This window comes from Lonchura striata, chromosome W (genome assembly GCF_050655825.1).
Source record: "Lonchura striata isolate lonStrDom1 chromosome W, ASM5065582v1, whole genome shotgun sequence".
Lineage (NCBI taxonomy): Eukaryota > Metazoa > Chordata > Aves > Passeriformes > Estrildidae > Lonchura > Lonchura striata.
Window position 1 is genome coordinate 6,264,294 of NC_140743.1, and position 24,574 is coordinate 6,288,867.

The window sequence follows — 24,574 nt, forward strand, 5'->3', positions numbered from 1 at the left end:
ATACCAAAGAAAAACCACTGACAGAGTCAGAATATATTCTGATTGCCTTTTGTCCAGCATGTTGGTACCAGTCCAAATTGGAATGGCTGCAGTCCTCCTGGAGTGGCAGATGTGGTTCTGTTGGAACAGCGATCCTGCTGAAAGGTGTGGCCTTCCTTTGAAGATCCAATGGAAAATCACAGCTGTTCCTCTTGGGAATCCAGTGGAAGGGCTAAGTCTGGTTCCTAAAAACTCAGATTATATCCAGTTAGGAATGCTTGGCTCCTCCCTCTGGACTGAGCATCTCAAAATGGGATGCTGTAACTTTTATCAGGCCTGCAGTGACATTCAATAGGCCAGTAACAGATGTCTCCCCAGGGGGAGGATTGGTTTGTGGAAGAGAGAAAGAAAACTGCCCAATTAACATAAGATAACTGCCACACTTCTAACAGATGGCAAATAGAATACATCTTGCTTTGCAATCTAGGACATATGACCAGTACTATTTGGAGAGACAGTTCAAATCAGAGAGACATGGATTTGATGTATGGACCAATTGGAGGATAAAGAATTAGCTGGATGGCCACACGCAGTGTTGTGGTCAGCAGCTCATTGTCCAAGTGGAAACCTGTGGGTCTCAGATTCAGTCAAAGAAAGAAACTGAGAATTTCTAGGCAGGCAGAAGTCTGGGAAAGAGCTGGAGAAGAATGTAAATAATTCTTTATCTCTCTTGTTTTTCACATTGTTTATAGTTAAGTTCTATCACTGTGCGTCAAGCACTTCGCGCCAATGGTTGAGTTGTTTTCACTTCAGAACCAATGGAGTTGGTCCTCACGAAGCTCTGTATAAAAGAGCAGTGTATTTTGAATAAACTGGAGTTTTACTCTCAGCAGCCTTCTGGTCAGAGTATCTTCATTCCCGTCCTGCCTCGACAGCGACATCTGGCGACCCCTTGTGAATCTACAGCCTGGGCTAGCGACCTGAACCTCAGCGTCTTGCAGGGAGGTCTCAGCAGTGAGGCACCATGCCACCAGCCTGTGTCTGTGAACGGACACCTTTGCCTTCTTAAGAAAGGTAACGCTGCAACTCCACGCCTTCTGTAGAAGGCTTGGTCCTATTTGGACTGTGGATCGGCTTTTAAAAGCCGGGATTGTGAGGGATGGGTTCTCCCTGGAGAAGCGGACTGTCTTGTCTCTAAAAGTGGTCGTTCGCTGACAGGAGGTTTCATAGCAATGGGGAATCAGGCGTCTGCAGCTGATTGGACGGTCTTGTCTGCTTGGCAAGCCTCTATCCCGCAGATGGGGGCTAAGGTCTCTGATGACTAACTGGTACTGCTCTTAATCTGGACTTGGGACCATGGATTCTCCCTGGACATTGGGTGGGCCTTTGATCAGAAGCTCTGGCGCAATTTGGGGTGGTGCCTCATGTAGCAGATGAACAAGGGGGATGCGGCAGCATCTGCACTGTTTACGGTCTGGGGGCGCATGTATATGCCCCTGCAGGAGGGACCCCCAGGGAGCACGGACTCCGAGGGTGTTCTCTCTGGGAGTCACGACGCCACTTCTGTATGCAGCGGTGTCTTGGGGAGCGGGGACAGGCAGACGGGCCGGGCGACACGCAGTCCCTCCCCGGCGCGGAGCGGGGTGTCGGGACATGATGGGATGCCCTGCAAGCCTCCTGTGTCACCGGGGACTCTTGCTGGTCCCAGCACTCCCCAACCCTATGGCTCTACTCAGCCTGGGAATTCTTTGCCGGCCAATCAGCCACAGGTTGCACAGCAGACTGTACCCCGGCCGGCTGAGCAGGCACAATCTGCCTTGGGCACGGTGCCAGTGCCAGCACCTGCTTTTCAGGCAGCGCTGGGAGTGCCATCGTTGCAGCTCTCGGGCTTGGCCCACCTGCCTTTTCACGGCCTGTTGGGGGTTGTCCCATCTTTGCCGTGACAGCCCGGAGCCCGTTCGTCGGTTGACCAGACGACTCAGCTGGTTCAGCCCTTGTTGGGGCCCCTCTCCAGTCTGAAGCTAGGGGGAGGGGCGGTGCAGCCCACAGCGCCTGGTGCTGCGGGGGCAGTGGTCCCCCTGGCTCCTTCATTATCAGCTACGGAGCCTGCGCAGATGTATGGGCCTCGCCCTCAGCTACTGATGGGGGCAGGGATGCAGCCTTTGGTCCACCCCCTGACACACCCCCCACCTCCCGCGGGGGCTCCGGTTCTACCGGAGGGGCCGACGCAGCTGCTTCCCAGTCCATCCCGCTGCGCAACGTGTGCTGCGACTGACTTGATTTCTTTCACGGTGCCGGCGTCGATGGTTCAGCAGCATGTTATGGGGGTCACTTCAGTGTCATTTTCGGCCCTCACTGCCCCGGGACTGATGCCGGCGCTGGGGGTGGTGCCTGCTTTCCACGCCACGCCTGCTGTGGCACCGATGCTCCCAGCGATGGGGCCCAGCGCCCCGCCCGCTGGACCTGCAGCTGGAGCGGTTCTGCCTTTCACCATGCCCACCACTTCAGTGGCTTCAGCGGCACCTCTGGCTCCCGCCCCCCTGCTGTTTCAGCAGCAGCACCTCTGCCTCTTGCCCCTTTTGCTGCTTCGGCAGCGGCGGCAGTTCTGCCTCCTGCCCTGCCCGCTGTTGCTTCAGTGTCCGTGATGCCTGCTGTGCCCCAGCAGCCAGTGCCATTCTTGCCTCCAATGACTGCAGCTTCAACGCATGTCACATCCACGATGTTGCAAGCTCCTGCTGATCCTTTCATATTGCTGCCTGCGATGGAAGGATCCACCAAGCGGCCGGTGGTGGTTCCGGTCCCCGCCCCGTCACCGGTGGCTGGCCCTCCTGGTTCAGGAGCTGTTGGCTCGGAGGCCGTGCCCTGTTCTTCGGCTTAGTGGTCAATAGCTGCTTCCCCAGCCTCGGTGTCTCCCGTCAGCCCTCCCTCCCCCGTGGATCGTGGACTGTCCCGCACGCCCCTGTCACAGGAGGCAGGTAGTGACAGTGATGATTTGATATCGATTCCGTCATGGGGGCCTGACCATGTGTCGGAACGCCAACACTGACGAGGGCGGCGAGCGCCCCAGAGAGATCTGTGGACGCTGCCTCCCTGTCAGGTGTCAGTGCGATAAATCCTCATTGCTTTTGGGATGCGGTCAGGCAAAGCACTTTGGAAGCGTGTGATTGGGATTTGTTAGAGCGGGTGGGAAAGCCTGGTGGTGCAGTTTTGAACCTGCCTCTCAAGGACGCAGAGACCGTACCTAGCGGCCAGTTGATTCCTCTGTCCTCCCCAGGGGGAGCACAAGGGGGTGGGGGTGATGATGCTTCAGTGCAATGTAAGCTTCAAGCCTTTCCCGTGCACAAGGCTGTCCCAAATTTGGGTCAACAGGACAAGCACGATCTTATATCTTGGAAGGTTGTACAGGATTTGCAGGACAAGGTGGCAAAATATGGGCTGGGTTCTGCCCCATTGATGCAGGTCCTCAGAGTGATAAACACTGACCTGCTGGCTCCCTATGATATCAAACATCTGGCCTCTGTGTTGTTCCAACCTGTGCAGATGGATCTTTTTATGAGCAACTGGAGGAGGATGGCTGACAGGGTTGCAGCTGAGAATCAACACTATCCTCAGACAGACCCTAGGTGCTGTGTGGGGGTGGACACACTCATGGGACTCAATAACTTTGCCAATCCTGATCTTCAGGCTACTTGGCACCACGTCATACTTGAGCAGGCCCAGAAGGTGGGCTTTGCAGCATTGCTCAAGACCATGGAGACAGCTGCTCCCAGGCAACGATATGTAAAGATAGTACAGGGGCCCAAAGAGTTGTTCCTGCCATTTGTTGAGAGGCTTGCAGCTGCTTTGGAGAAGCAGATTGAGGATGAGACTTTGAGGCAGGTTTTGTGCAAAACTTTGGCAAGGGACAACGCAAATGAGAACTGTAGGAAAATTATAAATGCATTGCCAGGCGATCCATCATTGACAGACATGGTCGAGGCTTGTTCCAAGGTTGGTACAGTGGACCATAAAATGTCTGTTCTGGCAGCATCTTTGCGGGCAGGCCTGTCGTCCTAAGGGACTGGTCGGCGCAAGAAGGGGAAGAAGAAGGGCAAGCAGGTGCAGGGGGCAAAAGTCAAGAAGGGGTCAGATTCTAATTTCCTGTGCTGCAGGTGTGGTAGGCCAGGTCATTTTGCGAAGGAATGCAAGTCTACTTACCATGCTAATGGTAAGCGTTTGACAGGCTCGGGAAATGGGGGCAGGAGCGCACAGGGGAACTGTGAGCTGACACAAGTGCAGAGCACAGCACCAGTGCAGGGTGCCCCAGTCAACTCGACACAGGCACCCATGGCTCTGCCGGGATGGATGTGCACACTGCAGCAGCAGTCATCTTAGATTCTACTGAGGTGCACAGGGTCCCTCTGAATGCATTCGGGCCTTTAGGTCATGGATTGGGTGCATTGTTGATGAGGCAGTCTAGTACTACCCTTTTGGGAGTCTTTGTGCACCCGGGTGTCTTTGATTCTGATTTTACGGGCCAGATTTGTGCTATGGTTTTCCACACCCTCCCCTCCTGTCGTTATTCCGGCAGGGACCCACATTGCTCAACTTGTGCCTTTCCAATGGTTTGTTCCCAGGGCAGATCAACAGATGCGTGGAGATGGTGGCTCCGGATCCATGGGACCACCACAAGTCCTCTGGTCCACGCTCATTTCTGCCGAGCGTCCACAGATGATGTGCTCCGTGGTTTTGCCAGGTGTCAGCCCATCTCGGATCCAGCTGCAAGGTTTGATCAACACCGGGGCCGACTTGACAGTCATCTCTGCCTCTGTGTGGCCTCCTAAGTGGCCTTTGGACTCTGTGGGAGTGGCCATTGAAGGCTTGGGGGGTTCAGCACAGACATTTGTGAGCCAGCAGACTGTGTTGATCAAAAACACGGAAGGGCAGACAGCTAAGTTTCAGCCCTATGTTACTGCAGGTCTGGTCACTCTTTGGGGGCAGGATGTGCTGGCAGCCTGGGGTGTGCGCGTTGGGACGCATTTTTGACGGGGGTCACTGTGTTGGAGGGCGCAGATTACCCAACACTGCCTTTATGGTGGTTGGTGACCAGACCCGTCTGGGAGAACCAGTGGCCCCTGCCATTTGAGAAATTAGTCGCCCTTCATGAGTTAGTTCAGGATCAGCTTTGCCAGGGACACATTGAGTCTTCTACCAGTCCCTGGAACACTCCTGTTTTTGTAATTATGAAAAAGTCGGGGAAATGAAAGTTGTTATAGGACCTCCGAAAAGTTAATGCAGTCATGGAAAGCATGGGGGCATTGCAGCCTGGTATGCCCTCACCTACCATGCTCCCCGCAGGTTGGGACATCTTGATAGTTGATTTGAAAGATTGTTTTTTTACAATCCCTCTGCATCCTGATGACAGATTGAAATTTGCTTTTACTGTGCCTTCTGTCAACAATGATCGGTCTGTATGGAGATATCAATGGAAAGTTTTGCCACAGGGCTGCAAGAACAGTCCGACCATTTGTCAATGGTATGTGGCCCAGGCCTTGTCCGGAGTCCGCGAGCAGTTCCCTGTCATGTACTGTTATCATTACATGGATGATATTCTGGTGTCGGCTCCCACTTGGGAGGAACTACGGAGGGTTCAGCCTCAGTTGTTCTCTGCTTTTCATTCTTATGGACTGCAAGTGGCTCTGGAAAAGGTTCAGAGCCGACCTCCTTGGAAGTATTTGGGGGTCAAGATTCTTGAGTGAACCATTCAACATCAGGAGGTGCAATTTCCAGAGTTTATTGTGACCCTGAATGATGCCCAGAGATTGCTTAGGGTCCTCAATTGGTTACATCCCTATCTGGGGCTGACCACAGCGCAGCTGTCCCAGCTGTTCAAACTTTTAAAGGGGGACCTAGATCTGAGTTTACCTCGGAAATTGACTCCTGAAGCGCGGCAAGCGCTGGAGAAGGTTCAAAAGGCTCTGTCTACTCATCAGGTTTACCGAGTAGACCCTTCCATTGATATCACTGTTTTTATTACCTATCCAGACAGTCATCCCATGGGTATCATTGGCCAGTGGAATGAAAGATGGCCTGATCCTTTGCACATCTTAGAGTGGGTCTTTTTACCCCATCAACTCAAAAAGACAGTGTCTTTGCTGATTGATTTGGTTGCCCAGCTGATAATCAAATGCCGTTATCAGTGTTTGCAATTATTGGCAGCTGATCCTGCGAGGATCGTTCTTCCAATGGAACGGGACACCTTTGAGTGGTGTCTTATCAACAATGTTCCTTTGCAAAGTGTGCTGTAAAATTTTTTATGGCAAATTGTTTATCATCTGCCCAGTCACAAATTGTTGCAACTGGCAAAGACAATCAATCTATCCTTATGACTGGAAAATAGTCAAGTGCCAGTGCGGGGACCCACTGTCTTCACTGACGGTTCAGAGAAAACGGGAAAGGCCATTGTGACCCGGAAGGATGAGTCTGGATGGCAAGTGCTGGAAGGCCACGTGTCCACCTCAGCCCAGTTGGTTGAGCTGAAAGCCGTTGCTATGGTGTTTCAGAGGTTTTCTCAGGTGCCTTTGAATTTGGTCACTGACTCTGCTTATGTTGCAAACATAACCAAGTGGTTGGATTGCTCACTGCTGAAGGAGGTCAACAATGCTGTCTTGTTTCAATTGCTGAGAGCATTGTGGTGTGCAATTCAGGACCGGGTTCATCCATACTACATCCTGCACATTCGGACTCACACCACTTTACCAGGTTTTATAACAGAAGGTAACTCCAGGGCTGACAGGTTGGCTAACCCTGCGTGGGTGGCACCTCAGCCTGATAGAACTGCACAAGCCAAGGCGTCGCATGACTTTTTTCACCAAAGTGCACATACTTTGCAAAAACAATTTGATTTGACACCAACCGAGGCTCGTGACATTGTCAGCTATTGTGCTGACTGTCATGGGTTTGCTGCACCTTTACCAGTGGGGGTGAACTCCAGAGGCCTGAAGGCCTTGCAGCTTTGGCAAACAGATATTGCACACATTGCCGAGTTTCGTCGACTCAAGTATGTGCATGTGTCTGTCGACACCTTCTCGTCTGCCATGTGGGCAACTGTTCACACGGAGGGGAAGAGTCGCAACGCGATTGCTCATTGGAGGATGGATTTTGCAGTTTTAGGGATACCTTTGTGCATAAAGACTGACAATGGCCCTGCCTATGCCTCACAGAAGGTACGTCAGTTTTTGCGCCTGTGGGGAGTCTCACACAAGTTTGGTACCACGCATTCACCAACAGCTCAAGCCATTGTTGAACGCATGCATGGCACTTTAAAGTGTGTTCTGGAGAAAAAAAAAAGGGTGAATTCCAGGAAAGACTCCACAGAGTCGGTTGGAGAAAGCATTGTATACAATCAACCATTTAACTGTGCCAAAGAATTCAGAGATTCCTGTTATTTTTAATCATTTTCTCTCACTGCATTCATTAGGTGAGATGCACCTGCCCCGAGCGAAGGTCTGGGTGCGAGACCTTGTCACCAATAGGTGAGAGGGCCTGTGCGACCTCATTACTTGGGGCCGCGGGTATGCATGTGTCTCCACAGGTACTGGGGTACGATGGATACCTGCAAAATGTGTTCTCCCTGACTTGAGACAGAAGAAACAGAATGTGGTCAACAGACAGCCTGTGAACAGTGACCATGGTGCTGACCATGCATCACAATCTTCAGATGATGATCAAGACACCGACCATCAGTCAGCCGGCCCCTCCACGAGGGGGAAATGAACATTTGATTTGCTTTGCTTCTGGAAATAGACTGGTGATGAGTTAGACTGCCTGTGTTACAAGCAGACTAACAATGTTTTGGTGTTGGTGATGGAGTTTTAGACTTAATAGTTAAGTTTGTAAAGAGTTATAGTGTAAGTCAAAATCTCTTTGACTGTTCTGAGCCAACATCCAATGGGGGTTTTGAATTATCAACTAGTGAACCTTGGAGTCATGTTTGTCCTCTTCTCTACAAGGTGTCCTGACAAACACTGCCTCCTTCTTTAAGCAAAAAGGGGGAAATGTGGGTCTCAGATTCAGTCAAAGAAAGAAACTGAGAATTTCTAGGCAGGCAGAAGTCTGGGAAAGAGCTGGAGAAGAATGTAAATAATTCTTTATCTCTCTTGTTTTTCACATTGTTTATAGTTAAGTTCTATCACTGTGCGTCAAGCACTTCGCACCAATGGTGTGAGTTGTTTTCACTTCAGGACCAATGGAGTTGGTCCTCACGAAGCTCTGTATAAAAGAGCAGTGTATTTTGAATAAACTGGAGTTTTACTCTCAGCAGCCTTCTGGTCAGAGTATCTTCATTCCCGTCCTGCCTCGACAGCGACAGAGACCAGTGACTAGTGGTGTCCCTCAGGGGTCGGTACTGAGGCCAGTACTGTTCAATAACTTTGTTGTCAACATGGAGAGTGGGATTGAGTGCAGCCTCAGCAAATTTGCTGTGTGGTGCAGTCTACATGCTGGATGGAAGGGATGCCATCTAGAGGGACTGTGACAGGCTTGAGAGGTGGGCTGATGCAAACCTCATGAAGTTCAACAAAGCAATGTGCAAGGCACTATACTTGGGTCGCAGCAATCTCAGACACATTGACAAGATGGGGGAAATTGAGAGCAGCCCTGCAGCAAAAGACTTGGGAGTGATGATTGAATTAAAATTCAACATGAGGCAGCAGTAAGTTCTTTCAGCCCAGAAAGCCAACTGTATCTTGCTACATCAAAAGGAGTGTTGGCAGCAGGTCCAAGGTCAATCTCAGCTATGGTGAGACTCCATCTGGAGTACTGCATACAGTTGTGTCTCCAGCATAAGAAAGACATGGAACTGTTAGAGCAAGTCCAGAGGAGGGCCATGAAATTGATGACTGGAATGACTCCCCTACAAAGGCAGTTGGGGGCCTGAGAAAGTTGGGGCTATTCACCCTGGAGAAGAGAAGGTTGCATGGAGACCTCATAGCAGTCTTCCAGTATCTTAAGGGAACCTACAGGGAAGCTGGAGAGGGACTCTTCATCAGGGACTGTAATGATAGGATAAGGAGTAATGGGTACAAATTGAAAGAGAAATTTACGTTAGACATAAGAAAGAAAATCTTTACTGTGAGGTTGGTGAGGCACTGAAACAGGTTGCCCAAAGAAGCTGTGGTTGCCTCATCCCTGGCAGTGTTCAAGGCTGGGTTGGATAAAGCCTTGAGCAATGTGGTCTAGTGTGCAGTGTCCCTGCCTATGGCAGGGGGGTTGGGACTAGATGATCTTTGAAGTCCATTCCAAACTCTTAACATTCTATGATTCTCTGATTAAAGGGGCCTTGCCATCAGCCAGGTGGAGGAAACGGACAATTGAATCTATTGCACTGTGTGGATCCCATGGCCTGGCACATCAAACCCACAAGAGTACAAGGCTTTAGTTGACACTGGTGCACAATGTACCCTGATGTCATCAAAATACGTAGAAGCAGAATCCATCTCTGTTTCTGGGGGGATGGGGTCCAGCTGACTGTACTGGAAAATGAAGTGAGCCTGACAGGGAATGAATGGCAAAAACACCCCAGAGGCCCTGTGCATCCTTGGCATAGATTACCTCAAAAGCGGGTATTTCAAGGCCTCAAAAGGGCATCTGTTGGGATTTTGGGATAGCTGCTGTGGTGTAGCAGGGCATCTCACCCCTCCACAAGAGCTTATCTGTTGTTTGTTAACTGGTCAGATAACTCAAACAGGACAAGCTGTCTTGTAGTGAGTTATTTTGGTGCCATGGGGTTAACATCAGTCTGGCATCTCCCAACTGTCAATACACATCTTACTGCTGAAGTGAGATCTGGAAGATAAGCTGGATTTCTGACCAACAGGCACCTCACTTTACGACTCTAACAGCCACACCAAACTTTCACAAAGCAGAAATCTATACATTTCCCTGGAAATGTGGGGAGCTTCTCCCACAAATAGGGACATCGGCTTCACAGTTACTCCCAAGGGGTTAAGTGAAGGAATCTGTGTACATTATCATCATTTTGATGGCAAGTTGCATTTGACTCCTAATCAATACTATTTTTTTTTTTGCTAGTGTTAATATAGGTACCTTGATATTGTGCACTGTTTTATGTTATGCTGTAATCTACTAGTAGTTTCATTTTCCACTGTGTATTAAGTAACTCTGGTTAAGATCTTTCATCTGTTATTTCTTGTCTGTTTAATAAATAATTTATTTTTATAAATAGACCTGATTCATCATCACTATCACTGTCTGGGTCAGAGTGATTCCTTAAATTTAAACTCCTGCCAAAATCTGAGGCTAAGGCAGGGCTTATCTGAAGCTCCCACTCATCCCATGAAATGTGGAGACAGAGGGAATTCAATAGCTGAATCCCTTTCCTGGTGTCTCAGAGGACACTTCTGCTGTGGGTCTCCTGCAGGTCAAAGAACAACAGGTACCAATTGCTACCATAACAGTGCACTGTCAAAAACACTGCACCAACTGTGACTCTGTGACTCTCATTCATGAGATGATTTGTGAACTGGAGAGCCAGGGAATGCTCAGCAAGACTTGCTCACCCTTTAATAGTCCTATCCGGCCAGTGTGTAAGTCCAATGGATAGTGGAGACTGACAGTGGACAATCATGACCTGAACGAAGTCACATCACCACTGAGTGTTGCTGTGTTGGACATGCTGGAACTTCAGTATGAACTGGAGTCCAAGGTAGCAAAGTGGTGCCACCATCGATATTGCTAATGCATTTTTCTCCATTCTTTTAGCAGCAGAGTGCAGGCCACAGTTTGCTTTCACCTGGAGGGGCGTCCAGTACACCTGGAACCAACTGCCTGTGGTGGTGCATACTCCCCTCATCAGGCCACATTATGATCTGAGAAATGCTCATTAGGAGCCTTCACAAACAGTTCCTCTTGAGCTTATCAAAAACACTGTCTGTTCCCAGGAACATGTGCTGTCTAATAAGCTCCTGTTTTTTAATGAACAGCCTTGGAAACTTATTTTTCTTGCCTGAATAACAACCCAAGTGGAATAATATTTTTTAAATCAAGCTTTCAAAGAAAGTTACTGACCTGAGTTACAGTCAGGATAGAAAATTATTGCAACTTGTCCTGGGTTGTAAGATAAGCTTGTATTCTATTTGCCATCTGTTGGAGGTTGGGCAGGTTTGTTATCTCTTCCAAGAACAATGGTTTGCTCCGAAGAGGTAATGGTTTGTTAAGGGGACATTGACTGACTCACTGCAGGGCTGGTAACGTAACACCATCCCATTGTGAGATGCTCCACCCAGAGGGGGAAGCCAAGCACTCTTTTATTGTATAAAGGGGTACCTTTTGGGAGACAGAGCAGCTCGCTCTCTTTGCGGGATTTCGCGGAGAAGCAGCTCCTTAGGCGGGATTCCCAGAGAAGCGGCTGGAGCGCGGTGAGGCAGCAGCGGCGGAGCTCAGAGGTGGCCCCGGTGCAGAGGAAGACCGGCCCCACTGCCACCAGATCTTCAGAGAAAACTATACCCTTCTAAAGATCACCACTTCAGCTGCAATTCATCAGTCACCGCAAGAGGAGCAGCTATCATTTCAACCGGACTGCTACGAACACCCCGAATCCTCAGGTTGTGTACTTTATCACTAGTTTTGTTTGTACCAATTGCATTTGCCTTTTTAAATTGTTATCTAGTTTTCTCCTAGTAAAGAATTGTTACTCCCATTCCCATATCTTTGCCTGAGAGCCTTTTAATTTAAAAATCCTGGTAATTCGGAGGGAGGGGGTTTACCTTCTCCATTGCACAGGAGGCTTTTGCCTTCCTTCACAGACTCCTATCTTGTCAAACCAAGACACGACTAAAGTCTACTCTTTTGTGACCCTATCAACAGTGGTCCTAAGTAAGATCCTTTGAGCTCTCCTGGACTGCAGTAGGCTGTTACCAGCAACGTCATTCTGAATAGGGTCTCTCAGAGCCAGCAAACTCTCAAATTTGCTATACTCTGAGGATGACCAAACAACAACAATGGATCCTGGGCTGATACTCTCACTCCTCAGGAGTCAACCCTTTGCCCGCTGAGAAGATGCAATGGCATATGAAGTGAATATCTCACTGAATTCGGGGAGATTTTTTCACAGGTACCATCTTTGTACATGCGAGTTTGCATATGCTGTAGCAAATATACCAGGAATGTTTTTCTCCTAGATTTTCAAGTACTTTAGATTTGTAACTAAGTTAGGACTGCAAGTAATTTACTGTTGTAGTATAGAAAATTCTATATGAATTGCGGTGGTGTGTCTTTAATTTGATATTTGTTTAATATCTGTTTCCCCCCCCCATCCCTAACCTCCTCATCTCCAAGTTGCCAATCCTCCCTTTCCCTGCCCCTTTCCCTGGAACCTTCCCTGTCTCTATTGATCCATTTGTACTATTCCACTCCCCTGTTTCCCCTAATAGGTTTGTGATATGTTAGTTCTGCCCTAAACTCCTCCCCTGCTATTCCCTTAGTGGTTACTGTTCCTACACCCCTCCTCCTGAGTTCTGTATAAAACCTCTGCTCCTGCCCCCGAGGGGGGTCTTGGGGCTCACTGAATAAAACCATCCCGTTCACCTCCAAGTCCCGTGTTGCCTTCGTCTGTCCCCGCACGCCACGAACTGAACTGCAGAGCTTGCAGGGGGAAGCGGCCGCCCATTCTCTTCCCTCACCGCCCAGCCCGGCACGGCTCGGAGTGCCGCGGCGAGAGGAGCGCATTCCGCGCCACAACAATGAATCCTTTACTAAATCGCTTAACTTATTGATTGAGTTTAAGTACTATTAAGTAAAATGCTGTTAAGTTTAAGTTAAATAAAGTGCTGTTGGTCAAGTCCAGGGCTCAGTTTATGATTGGAGTCTACTCTGAAGCTTGTAACTCAACAGGAATGTCTTCTGTATTCCTTTTTTTTTTTTGTCCTTACCATTTCCTAGCCTCTTGTCTTCCCCTCCTCCTGTCCCAGCCTCCACATAGATAGTTTTGTGTTTATTTTTATTTAGATTGACGGATTTTGGATTTTTGTTTGCTTTTTCTCTGGGTGTTTTAACCATCCAGTAAATAAAAGAGTGAACCTTGCCAATGGACTTTGTCATTATATGGCTTTTTATATTAAACCTTTGCTGGTGATTAAGTGAACTTAAAACACTCATTCACAACATTGCCCCAGGAGTGGAAACACAGCCTGCTATTTGCCATGAACTGATCTAGACTGCACTGGAAAAGGGCGAGGCACCAAAATAATTACAGTACATTGATGTCATCATCCTGTGAGGCAACACAGCAGAGGAAGTATTTGAGAAAGGGAAGAAGATAATCCAAATCCTCCTGAAGAACAGTTTTGCCATAAAAAATAGTAAGGTCAAGGGACCTCCCCAGGAAATTCAGTTTTTAGGAATAAAATGGCAAGATGAATGTCATCAGATTCCAAGGGATACAGTCAACAAAATAGCAGCTATGTTCCCACCCACCAGCTAGAAGTAAACACAGGCTTTCCTATGTGTTGTGAGTTTTTGGAGGATGCATATTCCAGATTACAGTCAGATTGTAAATCCTCTCTATAAAGTGACATGGAAGAACGATTTTAAGTGGGATCCTGAACAACAAGCTTTTGAACAGGAGACGATTCATGCAGTAGCCCTTGGGCCAATCAGGACAGGACAGGATGTAAAAATGTGCTTTACACTACAGTCAGGGAGAACGATCCTTCCTGGAGCCTCTGTCAGAAAGCACCAGGGAAGACTCAAGGTCAACCTCTAGGTTTTTGGAGTCAGGGAGACAAAGGATCTATGGCCTGTTACACCCCAACTGAAAAAGCGATACTGGCAGCTTATGAGGGGCTTTGAGCTGCTTCAGAAGTGATTGTCACTGAAGCACAGCTTCTCCTGGCACCCTGACTGCCAGTGCTGGGCTGGATGTCTGTCCTGGGTTGTAAGATAAGCTTGTATTCTATTTGCCATCTGTTGAAGGTTGGGCAGGTTTGTTATCTTTTCCAAGAACAATGGTTTGCTCCGAAGAGGTAATGGTTTGTTAATGGGCCATTGACTGATTCAATGCAGGGCTGGTAACGTAACACCATCCCATTGTGAGATGTTCCACCCAGAGGGGGAAGCCAAGCACTCTTTTATTGGATAAAAGGGATACCTTTTGGGGGACAGAGCAGCTCTCTCTTTGCAGAATTTCCCAGAGAAGCAGCTCTCTCTCTCTTTATGGGACTCCCAGAGAAGCAGCTCTCTCTCTCTTTGCGGGATTTCGCGGAGAAGCAACTCCTTTGGCGGGATTCCCAGAGAAGCGGCTGGAGCGCGGTGAGGCAGCAGCGGCGGAGCTCGGAGGCAGCCCCGGCGCAGAGGAAGACCGGCCCCACTGCCACCAGATCTTCAGAGAAAACTATACCCTTCTAAAGATCACCACTTCAGCTGCAATTCATCAGCCACTGCAAGAGGAGCAGCTATCATTTCAACCGGACTGCTACCAACACCCCGAATCCTCAGGTTGTGGACTTTTTTTTTCACTAGTTTTGTTTGTACCGATTGCATTTGCCTTTTTAAATTGTTATCTAGTTTTCTCCTAGTAAAGAATTGTTACTCCCATTCCCATATCTTTGCCTGAGAGCCTTTTAATTTAAAAATCCTAGTAATTCGGAGGGAGGGGGTTTACCTTCTCCATTGCACAGGAGGCTTTTGCCCTCCTTCACAGACTCCTATCTTGTCAAACCAAGACAGATTTTGGTGCATCAACGTGGGGCTCGAGGGCATTGAGAGGGAAAAACGATTAACAGTTCTTAAGTAATTTGGTTTTTTGTTGTGTGTAGAAACATCTTAAGCATCACCATGTGTTCTAGTTTACCTTGGTTTGGGTGGCATGTGACCGTAGCTATACTTTTCCCATTTGCAGACCCTTATCTAAAAATGGGTCCTATAACTAAGGCTACTGTGTCTGTTATCAAGTTTGGCTTCTGGGTTAATTGGGTGAGGAATTAATGGATCTTTAATTTCCTCTGGAAGGCAGGTACATGGATTCATAGCTATCACACACTAACTGTATGTTTTTGGGGTTACTTTAATAACGGTACCTACTGCGAGGAAATAGCACCTGGGGAAACTTTCTCCCAACCTTTTAACCATCTTTTTGGGTCTGCTCCACCAGTTCTCAAAGGGTTAAGATCCTTTCTAAGTGCTAATGATACCATACAATGGGTGGTGTTGCTGATAGTCCTGTTATATTTAGCACTCAGAGATAAGGGAAGATTAACCTGGATAACTACCCTTACACCTACACCAGAGGCTAGGCATGCTCCTGCAGAACCTGACACTGCCCCAGAGACTCGAGATGCTGCTGCTCCAGAGCCTGACCCTGCCCCACAGCCCACCTCAGAAATGAACCACCCAGATTGGGTGAGGGTTCTGGTTAAGGAGATACGAGAGATGCTGAAGGAGTGCATTTCCCCAGCTGGTGAGAAACCGGCCCTTTGCCTTGAGGAGGGACAGTCTAATAGTACAGCTGTGGAACCCACAGATGTTACAACTGTCCAGGTTCCAGCTGAACCACAAAGGCAGTCACAGCCAACAGCAGTTGCCCCGGTAGAAACAAGGAAGTCTAAGGTGAAAGCAGAGCACCCTGCAGATAGGGACAGGAATGGAGGAACCTCACAACCCACAGGGGAGCCAGAGATTGCTATCATCACCGAGTCCCTGACATACGAAAGTCTTCGTAATCTGCATAAAGACATTGTGAGACGAGGGCGTGAGGCTTATACTACTTGGTTACTCCGGGTTTGGGATCTTATGGGTACAGGCATGCAGCCTGATGGTGGTGAGGCAAGGAACTTGGGACCCTTGACCCAGGACTCGGGTATAAATCAGACTTTTGTAAGGGAACCAGGGTCCCTTTCTCTCTGGGAGCAACTCTTAATGAGTGTCAGGGAGAGATTTGTCCACAGAGAGAGAATGCAAGAGCACCATCATAGAATGCGCTGGAAGACCCTCGAGGAAGGGATCCAACAGCTGAGGGAAGTGGCAGTATTGGAGGTACTCTTTGGGAGGGATGGACGACACAATAATGACCCCGACAAGGTCAGGTGTACAGGACAAATGCTGTGGAGTCTAGCAAATCTTGGGCCATCTCAATACACCACTTTCATTGTAACAATCAATGCTGACGCTCATCGGGACACAGTGGGCTCTGTTGCCAACAAACTTAGGAATTATGAGAGTATGATTAATGGCCCAATGCAGGCTCATATCTCAGCTGTAATTAAGGAGTTTAAAGAGGAGATGAGGGAGGAGATGAGGAAGGTTAATACAGCACCCGTGAGAGTCACAGGCCCCAGAAACAGCGCCCAACAATCCCCAGCTAGAGAGAGAGGGTACACCCCAAGGGCTAATCTCTGGTACTTCCTGCGTGACCATGGGGAAGACATGGGGAGGTGGGATGGGAAACCCACTTCTGTCCTGGCAGCACGGGTCCGTCAACTTAAGGAGGGAAACTCTAACCGGGGGAGTTCCACCAAAGTGAAGGTAGCCTCAACCTCCCGTGACCAAGCTCGTGGGTACGATCTGTCAGACCCCCTTGAAGGGACCTCTAATATGTATGCCCAGGAAAGGAATGATAACCAGTGTTAGAGGGGCCCTGTCTCTAGCCAGGGAGAGGCACGGGAAAACCGGATCTTCTGGACAGTGTGGATCCGATGGCCTGGCACATCAGAGCCACAAAAATATGATGCTTTAGTTGATACTGGTGCACAGTGTACTCTGATACCATCGGGACATGTGGGGGCAGAGCCTGTTTCCATTGCTGGTGTGACAGGGGGATCACAACAATTGACTCTGGTGGAAGCCGAGGTGAGCCTGACTGGGAAGGAGTGGAAGAAACATCCTATAGTGACTGGCCCAGATGCTCCGTGTATTGTAGGCATAGACTTCCTCCGGAATGGCTATTACAAAGACCCAAAGGGACTCAGGTGGGCTTTTGGAATAGCCGCTGTAGAGGCAGAAGACATTAAGCAATTGAACACCTTGCCTGGACTGTCAGAAAACCCCTCTGCAGTAGGACTCCTAAGCGTGGAATAACAACGTGTGCCAATTGCGACCTCAACAGTGCACCGCCGGCAGTATCGGACGGATCGAGATGCCGTGATCCCCATCCACAAAATGATTCGGGAGCTGGAGAGCCAAGGGGTGGTCAGCAAAACCCACTCACCCTTCAACAGCCCCATCTGGCCTGTGCTCAAATCTGACAAAGAATGGAGATTGACTGTGGACTATCGTGGCTTAAATGAAGTGACTCCGCCACTGAGCGCTGCTGTGCCGGACATGCTGGAACTCCAGTACGAGCTGGAGTCCAAGGCAGCAAAGTGGTATGCCACCATTGATATTCCTAATGCGTTTTTCTCCATTCCTCTGGCAGCAGAATGCAGGCCTCAGTTCGCTTTCACCTGGAGGGGCGTGCAGTACACCTGGAACCGACTGCCCCAGGGGTGGAAACACAGCCCCACCATCTGCCATGGACTGATCCAGACTGCACTAGAAAAGGGTGAGGCTCCAGAACACCTGCAATACATTGATGACATCATTGTGTGGGGGAGCACAGCGGCAGAAGTGTTTGAGAAAGGTGAGAGGATCATCCAGATACTACTAGAAGCTGGCTTCGCCATCAAGAGGAGCAAAGTCAAGGGACCTGCCTGAGAGATCCAGTTCCTGGGAGAGAAATGGCAAGACGGACGGCGCCAGATTCCCACTGAGGTCATCAAAAAGATCACAGCTATGTCCCCACCAACCAGCAAAAAGGAAACACAAGCTTTCCTAGGTGCCATAGGTTTCTGGAGAATGCACATTCCTGAGTATAGCCAGATTGTGAGCCCTCTTTATCTGGTTACCCGAAAGAAGAATGATTTCCACTTGGGCCCTGAGCAGCAACAAGCCTTCACCCAGATCAAGCAGGAGATCGCTCATGCTGTAGCCCTTGGCCCAGTCAGGACGGGACCAGAGGTCAAGAATGTGCTCTATTCTGCAGCCGGGAACCATGGGTTGTCCTGGAGCCATTGGCAGAAAGTGCCTGGGGAGACTCGAGGCCGACCACTGGGATTCTGGAGCCAAAGTTAAAGAGGGTCTGAAGCCAACTACATTCCCACAGAGAAGGAAATCTTGGCTGCCTTTGAAGGAGTTCAAGCTGCCTATGAGGTAATTGGCACAGAAGCACAACTGCTCCTGGCACCCCGACTACTGGTGCTGGGGTGGATGTTTAAAGGAAAGGTTCCCTCTACCCACCATGCCACTGACGCCACATGGAGCAAATGGATTGCCCTCATCACTCAACGCTCCAGTATTGGAAACCTGAATCGCCCAGAAGGTGAAAACTTTGGTCTCACTGATGATGAGGAGCAGGTACAAGTGACAAGGGCTGAAGAGGCTCCACCATACAACCAACTACCAGCAGAGGAGACCTGCTACGCTCTTTTCACTGACGGCTCCTGTCGCATTGTAGGGATGAACCGGAAGTGGAAAGCAGCCGTATGGAGCCCCACACGCCAAGTTGCACAAGCTACCGAAGGAGAAGGTGGATCAAGCCAACTCACTGAACTCAAGGCCGTTCAGCTGGCTCTGGACATTGCTGAAAGGGAGAAGTGGCCAAAGATCTAACTTTATTCTGATTCATGGATGGTAGCCAATGCTCTGTGGGGCTGGCTGGGAAGGTGGAGGAAGGCCAACTGGCAACGTAGAGGAAAGCCAATCTGGGCTGCTGATATATGGAAAGACATTGCCTCTCGAGTGGAAAAGCTAACGGTGAAAGTCCGTCATGTAGATGCCCATGTCCCCAAAAGTCGGGCTAATGAGGAGCACCGAAACAACGAGCAGGTAGATCAGGCAGCAGAAATAGAGGTGTCAAAGATAGACTTAGATTGGCACCATAAGGGGGAGTTGTTCCTGGCTCGATGGGCTCATGATGCCTCAGGTCATCAGGGCAGAGATGCCACCTACAAGTGGGCACGAGACCGAGGGGTGGATCTAACCATGGACAGTGTTTCCCAGGTTATCCATGACTGTGAGACGTGTGCTGCCATCAAACAGGCCAAGAGAGTGAAGCCCCTGTGGTATGGTGGGCGGTGGTCCAAGTACAAGTATGGGGAGGCCTGGCAGATTGACTATATCACACTGCCCCAGACATGCCAAGGCAAGCGCTACGTGCTGACCATGGTGGAAGCCACCACTGGATGGCTGGAGACTTTCCCTGTACCTCATGCCACTGCCCGGAACACCATCTTAGGCTTAGAAAAGCAAGTCCTGTGGAGACACGGCACACCTGAGAGAATTGATTCTGACAACGGCACCCATTTCAAGAACAGCCTTATCAACACCTGGGCCAGAGAACATGGTATCGAATGGATCTATCATATTCCCTATCATGCTCCAGCTGCCGGCAAAGTTGAACGGTGCAAGGGACTCCTTAAGACTACCCTAAAGGCACTTGGTGGGGAACATTTAGAAACTGGGAAATTAACCTGGCAAAAGCAACCTGGATGGTCAACACCCGAGGGTCTGTCAATCGAGCTGGCCCTGCCCAGTCAGAACCCTTACACACAGTAGATGGAGATAAAGTCCCTGTAGTACATATGAAAGGTATTTTAGGGAAAACTGTTTGGATTAATCCCACCTCAGGCAAAGACCAACCCATTCGTGGGATTGTCTTTGCTGAAGGACCTGGCTACACTTGGTGGGTAATGCAGAAAGATGTGGAGACCCGCTGTGTACAAGAAGAAAACTTGGTCTTAAGAGAGAACTGGGTGTAAGATTTCATGGTGTGCAGATGGAAATAGAATAAGGGGTGGATAATGTCCTGGTTTGTAAGATAAGCTTGTATTCTATTTGCCATCTGTTGAAGGTTGGGCAGGTTTGTTATCTTTTCCAAGAACAATGGTTTGCTCCGAAGAGGTAATGGTTTGTTAATGGGCCATTGACTGATTCAGTGCAGGGCTGGTAACGTAACACCATCCCATTGTGAGATGTTCCACCCAGAGGGGGAAGCCAAGCACTCTTTTATTGGATAAAAGGGATACCTTTTGGGGGACAGAGCAGCTCTCTCTTTGCAGAATTTCCCAGAGAAGCAGCTCTCTCTCTCTTTATGGGACTCCCAGAGAAGCAGCTCTCTCTCTCTTTGCGGGATTTCGCGGAGAAGCAGCTCCTTTGGCGGGATTCCCAGAGAAGCGGCTGGAGCGCGGTGAGGCAGCAGCGGCGGAGCTCGGAGGCAGCCCCGGCGCAGAGGAAGACCAGCCCCACTGCCACCAGATCTTCAGAGAAAACTATACCCTTCTAAAGATCACCACTTCAGCTGCAATTCATCAGCCACTGCAAGAGGAGCAGCTATCATTTCAACCGGACTGCTACCAACACCCCGAATCCTCAGGTTGTGGACTTTTTTTTCACTAGTTTTGTTTGTACCGATTGCATTTGCCTTTTTAAATTGTTATCTAGTTTTCTCCTAGTAAAGAATTGTTACTCCTATTCCCATATCTTTGCCTGAGAGCCTTTTAATTTAAAAATCCTAGTATTTCGGAGGGAGGGGGTTTACCTTCTCCATTGCACTGGAGGCTTTAGCCCTCCTTCACAGACTCCTGTCTTGTCAAACCAAGACAATGTTCAAAGGGAAAGTCCCTTCAACACATCAGACCACTGATGCTACATGGAATAAGTGGGTTGCACTGATCACACAGCGAGCTTGAATAGGAAACCCCAATCACCCAGGGATCTTGAAAGTCATCATGAACTGGCCTGAAGGTGAAAATTCTGGACTATGGGAGGAGGAGGAGGAGGAAAAGGTGACACATGCTGAGGAGGCTCCACCATATAATCAGCTACCAGAGAATGAAAAGCAATACGGTCTCTTCACTCTCAGTTCCTGCCATATTGTAAGGATCCATTGAAAACAGAAAGCTGCCATATGGAGTCCTACATGGTGAGTTGCAGAAGTTATTGAAGGACAAGTTGGATCAAGGCACGTTGCACCTCAAGGACATTTGATTTTTGGGTGAGAACAGTATGAAATGTTGAATTGTATAATACTGGTTGCTGAATGACACTGCCACTGTATGTCATAACTACCATGGACAATGAGGATGGAGTGCTCCAGATACACCAGTCCTGATGCAGCTTTCAACCAGCCAACAGCACACTAGCTCTCCTGCTCTGGAAGACATCTAGGATGGATAGAACCCACAGTCATGGACTACATGAACTCAACAGATATCTTGGAGGGATGGCCATTGACTATGGCAATGACACCTGTGATTGCGCATATATATGTGTATATATATATATTTGGAAGGTGTAGGAGTGGTTCTGGCCAGGACAGGGTTAATTTTTGCTGTAGCCAAGAGGGGGCATGTCTAGGACACAGAGGTTATTCTATACTATCTCAAGTAATTTTCCAGGAATGGGAAAAGGAGTCCCTTCCATGTTGGGGTAGTGTGGCAGAGATCGAGTATTGTTGGGCTCCATTTGGTGTAGTGGTGAACATTGCCATGTAAATTGCTCACCTCTCTTATACACTTTTTGTATTAATATTGTTGCTGTTACTGTTTGTTTTCTTATGTCATTGCTGTTTCTAGTAAATTGTTCTTATCTCAACCCATGTTATTTACCTTTTTTACTTCCAATTCTCCTCTCCATCCTGACACGGGGAGGGGAGGAGTGAGTGAGTGGCACATGGTCTGGGGTGTTTCAGTGGGAACACTAAATTGGGGAATACCATTCCTAAACCACAACAAAGGACTTAAGACCAAATAAAATTTGTTTCATTTTTAATCACCTCACTTTAAAAGAGCTTTCTTTTATAGGCAAAAAAGGATTGTTGTGTTTATCCACAGTCTGCAATATATTACTCATTGCCTAATGAGTAATATAAATAGTACACAATTGGACAAACACAATCTATATGCAATAAAGAGCAATTCACAGTATTATCATGGAGTATGATTATATTAAATTTTAATGTTTTAATAAAACCAATATGGATACTTCTGTTAAATGGAAAAACCAATGTTGATTTAACAAAGACCATATTCTTAAACTCTAGCTATCATATGCCAAGTTAACATCTCAACTTTCATAGACTCTATATCTTACCACAGAACAATTGTTAATATACCATATATTTGGTTACATACTAAATCTTAGGTATTTTACACACTGTTATGCAATATAACTATATCGTGTTAAATGTCATTTATTCAAAGATCTTTGCAACAAACAAAAAGAATTCATCTGTGCTAGTGGAGTTCTAAACTTCTTTTAAGTTAAAATGTTTTAAAATGTTGGTTCATGAAAGAAGACAAATGTATGACTACCAGTAGTCTGTAACATATAAGTTAGTTGAGCAACAAGAGACAAAACTTGTTTCTTCTAAGCAGAAGAAAGAGATAAAAGGGAACCCTTTTTCTAAACCAAATGAAAAATAATATATTGATGTTTTACAGATAACTGGAAACTAGTTCTAACCATTTACTTAGGAAAGGTTGGAAATATAAACACAAACAATTAAAGAAAGTATGCTAATGATATTGTATTTTAAATAAAAATATGAAACATATTAAAAATAATTAAACCAGCTGTACTAGAAATAGTGCTTTATGATCAGTATTTTTCAATGAAAGATCAGAAGCTATACTATTCAAGATTTCATCTTCAGGTATTGTTCATGCTGTTCATTTTAAGAACACATGTAGTCTACACTTTCATCTGCATTAAATGAAAGCTGGCAGAATGCATGGTCTAAAGGATAAGAAGCCTTCAGAGAAAATGGAAATAGATAATGTTTCTGAGGTTCTATTTTTCTTATAGCCAAAGCAGAAGCTGGAAAATTTTGCCTGAATCACTGTATATATATAGATCAGAAAAATGTTCCCACTTTTCTTTCTTGATAAAATAAAAACTAAAATTTTTTTTTTTTTTAATGTGTGGAAATATTTTTTTTTAAGTCTGGGTTTTAAAGTTAAAGGTACCTGTACATTGGCAAAATCCACACGGTTGAGATCACTGAGCATCTGGTTGATCTGAGAAGTGTTCTGAAGCACAGCCCGAGCTGCCTGAGCCAGGTGATTGAGAGATGTGTATCTTCTCAAAGTCTGGGCAAAGGCACTTACAGTGGCAACCTATGAAGAAATCCATTTATCTTAATACATTTTATTGTCAACCAATCTTCTGTTTTGTCTATTTTAATTCTAAAATTGCTGTATTAATTTATAAGCCCTAAGATATTGCAATTCACATCTAATGGAACAAGTATAGTTTGTTGGGGTTTTTTTGTTTCTTTTTTTGGCAAAACAAAGTTATTTCCAACCCCATGGTTCATGTTTGAAGTTTAACCGAAATATGACATTTAGAATAAAAGTTAAAATGCTGCTATTTTTAGATCTTGAATGACATCTAGTGTTCAATTGCAGAAAGAGAAGAAAACTGCAGTCAACTTTGTTTACCTTGCTTTGTATCATTCTCTGTGGAATATTGTTCATGGCACTGGAAAGCCAGCCTTCAAGGCTTTTTGCAAAATTGCGAATGGCCTGAGTCAAGGCACCTAAACATTAAAGAATAAAAATAAAATTAAAAGGATGGCAAGGTGCCTCTCTTGAAACCTTTTGCATCTTCAGTATTTAAATATTCCACATTGAGAGCTACTGCATTTATTGGCTTAGAGACTTATCCAGTTAGGTTTGGATCCTTATCATTGCAAGAAGTATGTTGATAAACTGTACTAAGTTCAGTAGAGGGCCACTGACATAGTCAGGGAGCTGGAGCACGTACCTTATGAAGAGAGGCTGAGGGAACTAGGTATTTCAACCTGAAATAGAGAAAGTTTAGGGGGGACCTAATAGAAGGCTTTCAATACCTACAAGGTATCAAGAACAGACTCAGCCTCTTTACAATGATGCATGGCATGAGGGTGATAAATACTGGGCATAAACTGAAAAAAGAGTGATCCTGACTTGATAGGAGAAATTTTTTCACCTTGAGGATAGTTAAGCAGTGCCAATTCATGGCCCTTCATTGGATTCTCTTCAGTATATCCATGTCACTCTTGTACTGGGGAGACCAGAATTAGATACAGGACTCCAGGTATACAGCACTCAAATGGTGCTGAATAAAGGGGAAGGATCACCGACCTGGACCTACTGGCAACACTTTGTCTAATACAGCCCAGGACATCATCAGCCCTCTCTGTAGCAAGGGCACTCTGCTGGCTCATGTTCAACTTGGTGTACACCAGGACCCACTGGTCCTTTTCTGCAAAGCTGCTTTCCAGTTGGTTGGCCTCCTTGGCATGTACTGGCACATGGGATTGTTCCTCTCCAGGGGCAGGACTTGGCACTTCCCCTCATTGAACTCTATGAGGTTCCTGTCAGCCCATTTCTCCATCCTGTCAAGGTCCCTCTGGATAGCAGCACAACCTTGTGATGCATCAGCCACTCTTCAGTTTTGCGTCATCAACAAACTTGTTGAGGGTATGCTCTGCCCCATCATGCAGATCACCAATAAAGACATTGAACAGTGTTGGACCCACTACTGACTTCTGGGATACAGTGCTATTTACTGACCTCCAACTAGA

General features: G+C 47.4%; 1 protein-coding gene across 1 annotated transcript in view; it reads right to left on the reverse strand.

Moving 5' to 3' along the window:
• Window positions 1-24,574, reverse strand: part of LOC146763004 (transcription factor RFX3-like) — a 293,397-nt gene that overhangs the window by 21,275 nt on the left and 247,548 nt on the right. The window contains exons 12-13 of the mRNA XM_085571343.1: window positions 23,448-23,545; window positions 22,974-23,123 (exon numbers count right to left, since the gene is read on the reverse strand). Coding sequence (XP_085427469.1) covers window positions 22,974-23,123; window positions 23,448-23,545 — 248 coding nt within the window. The remainder of the gene's footprint in view (window positions 1-22,973; window positions 23,124-23,447; window positions 23,546-24,574) is intronic.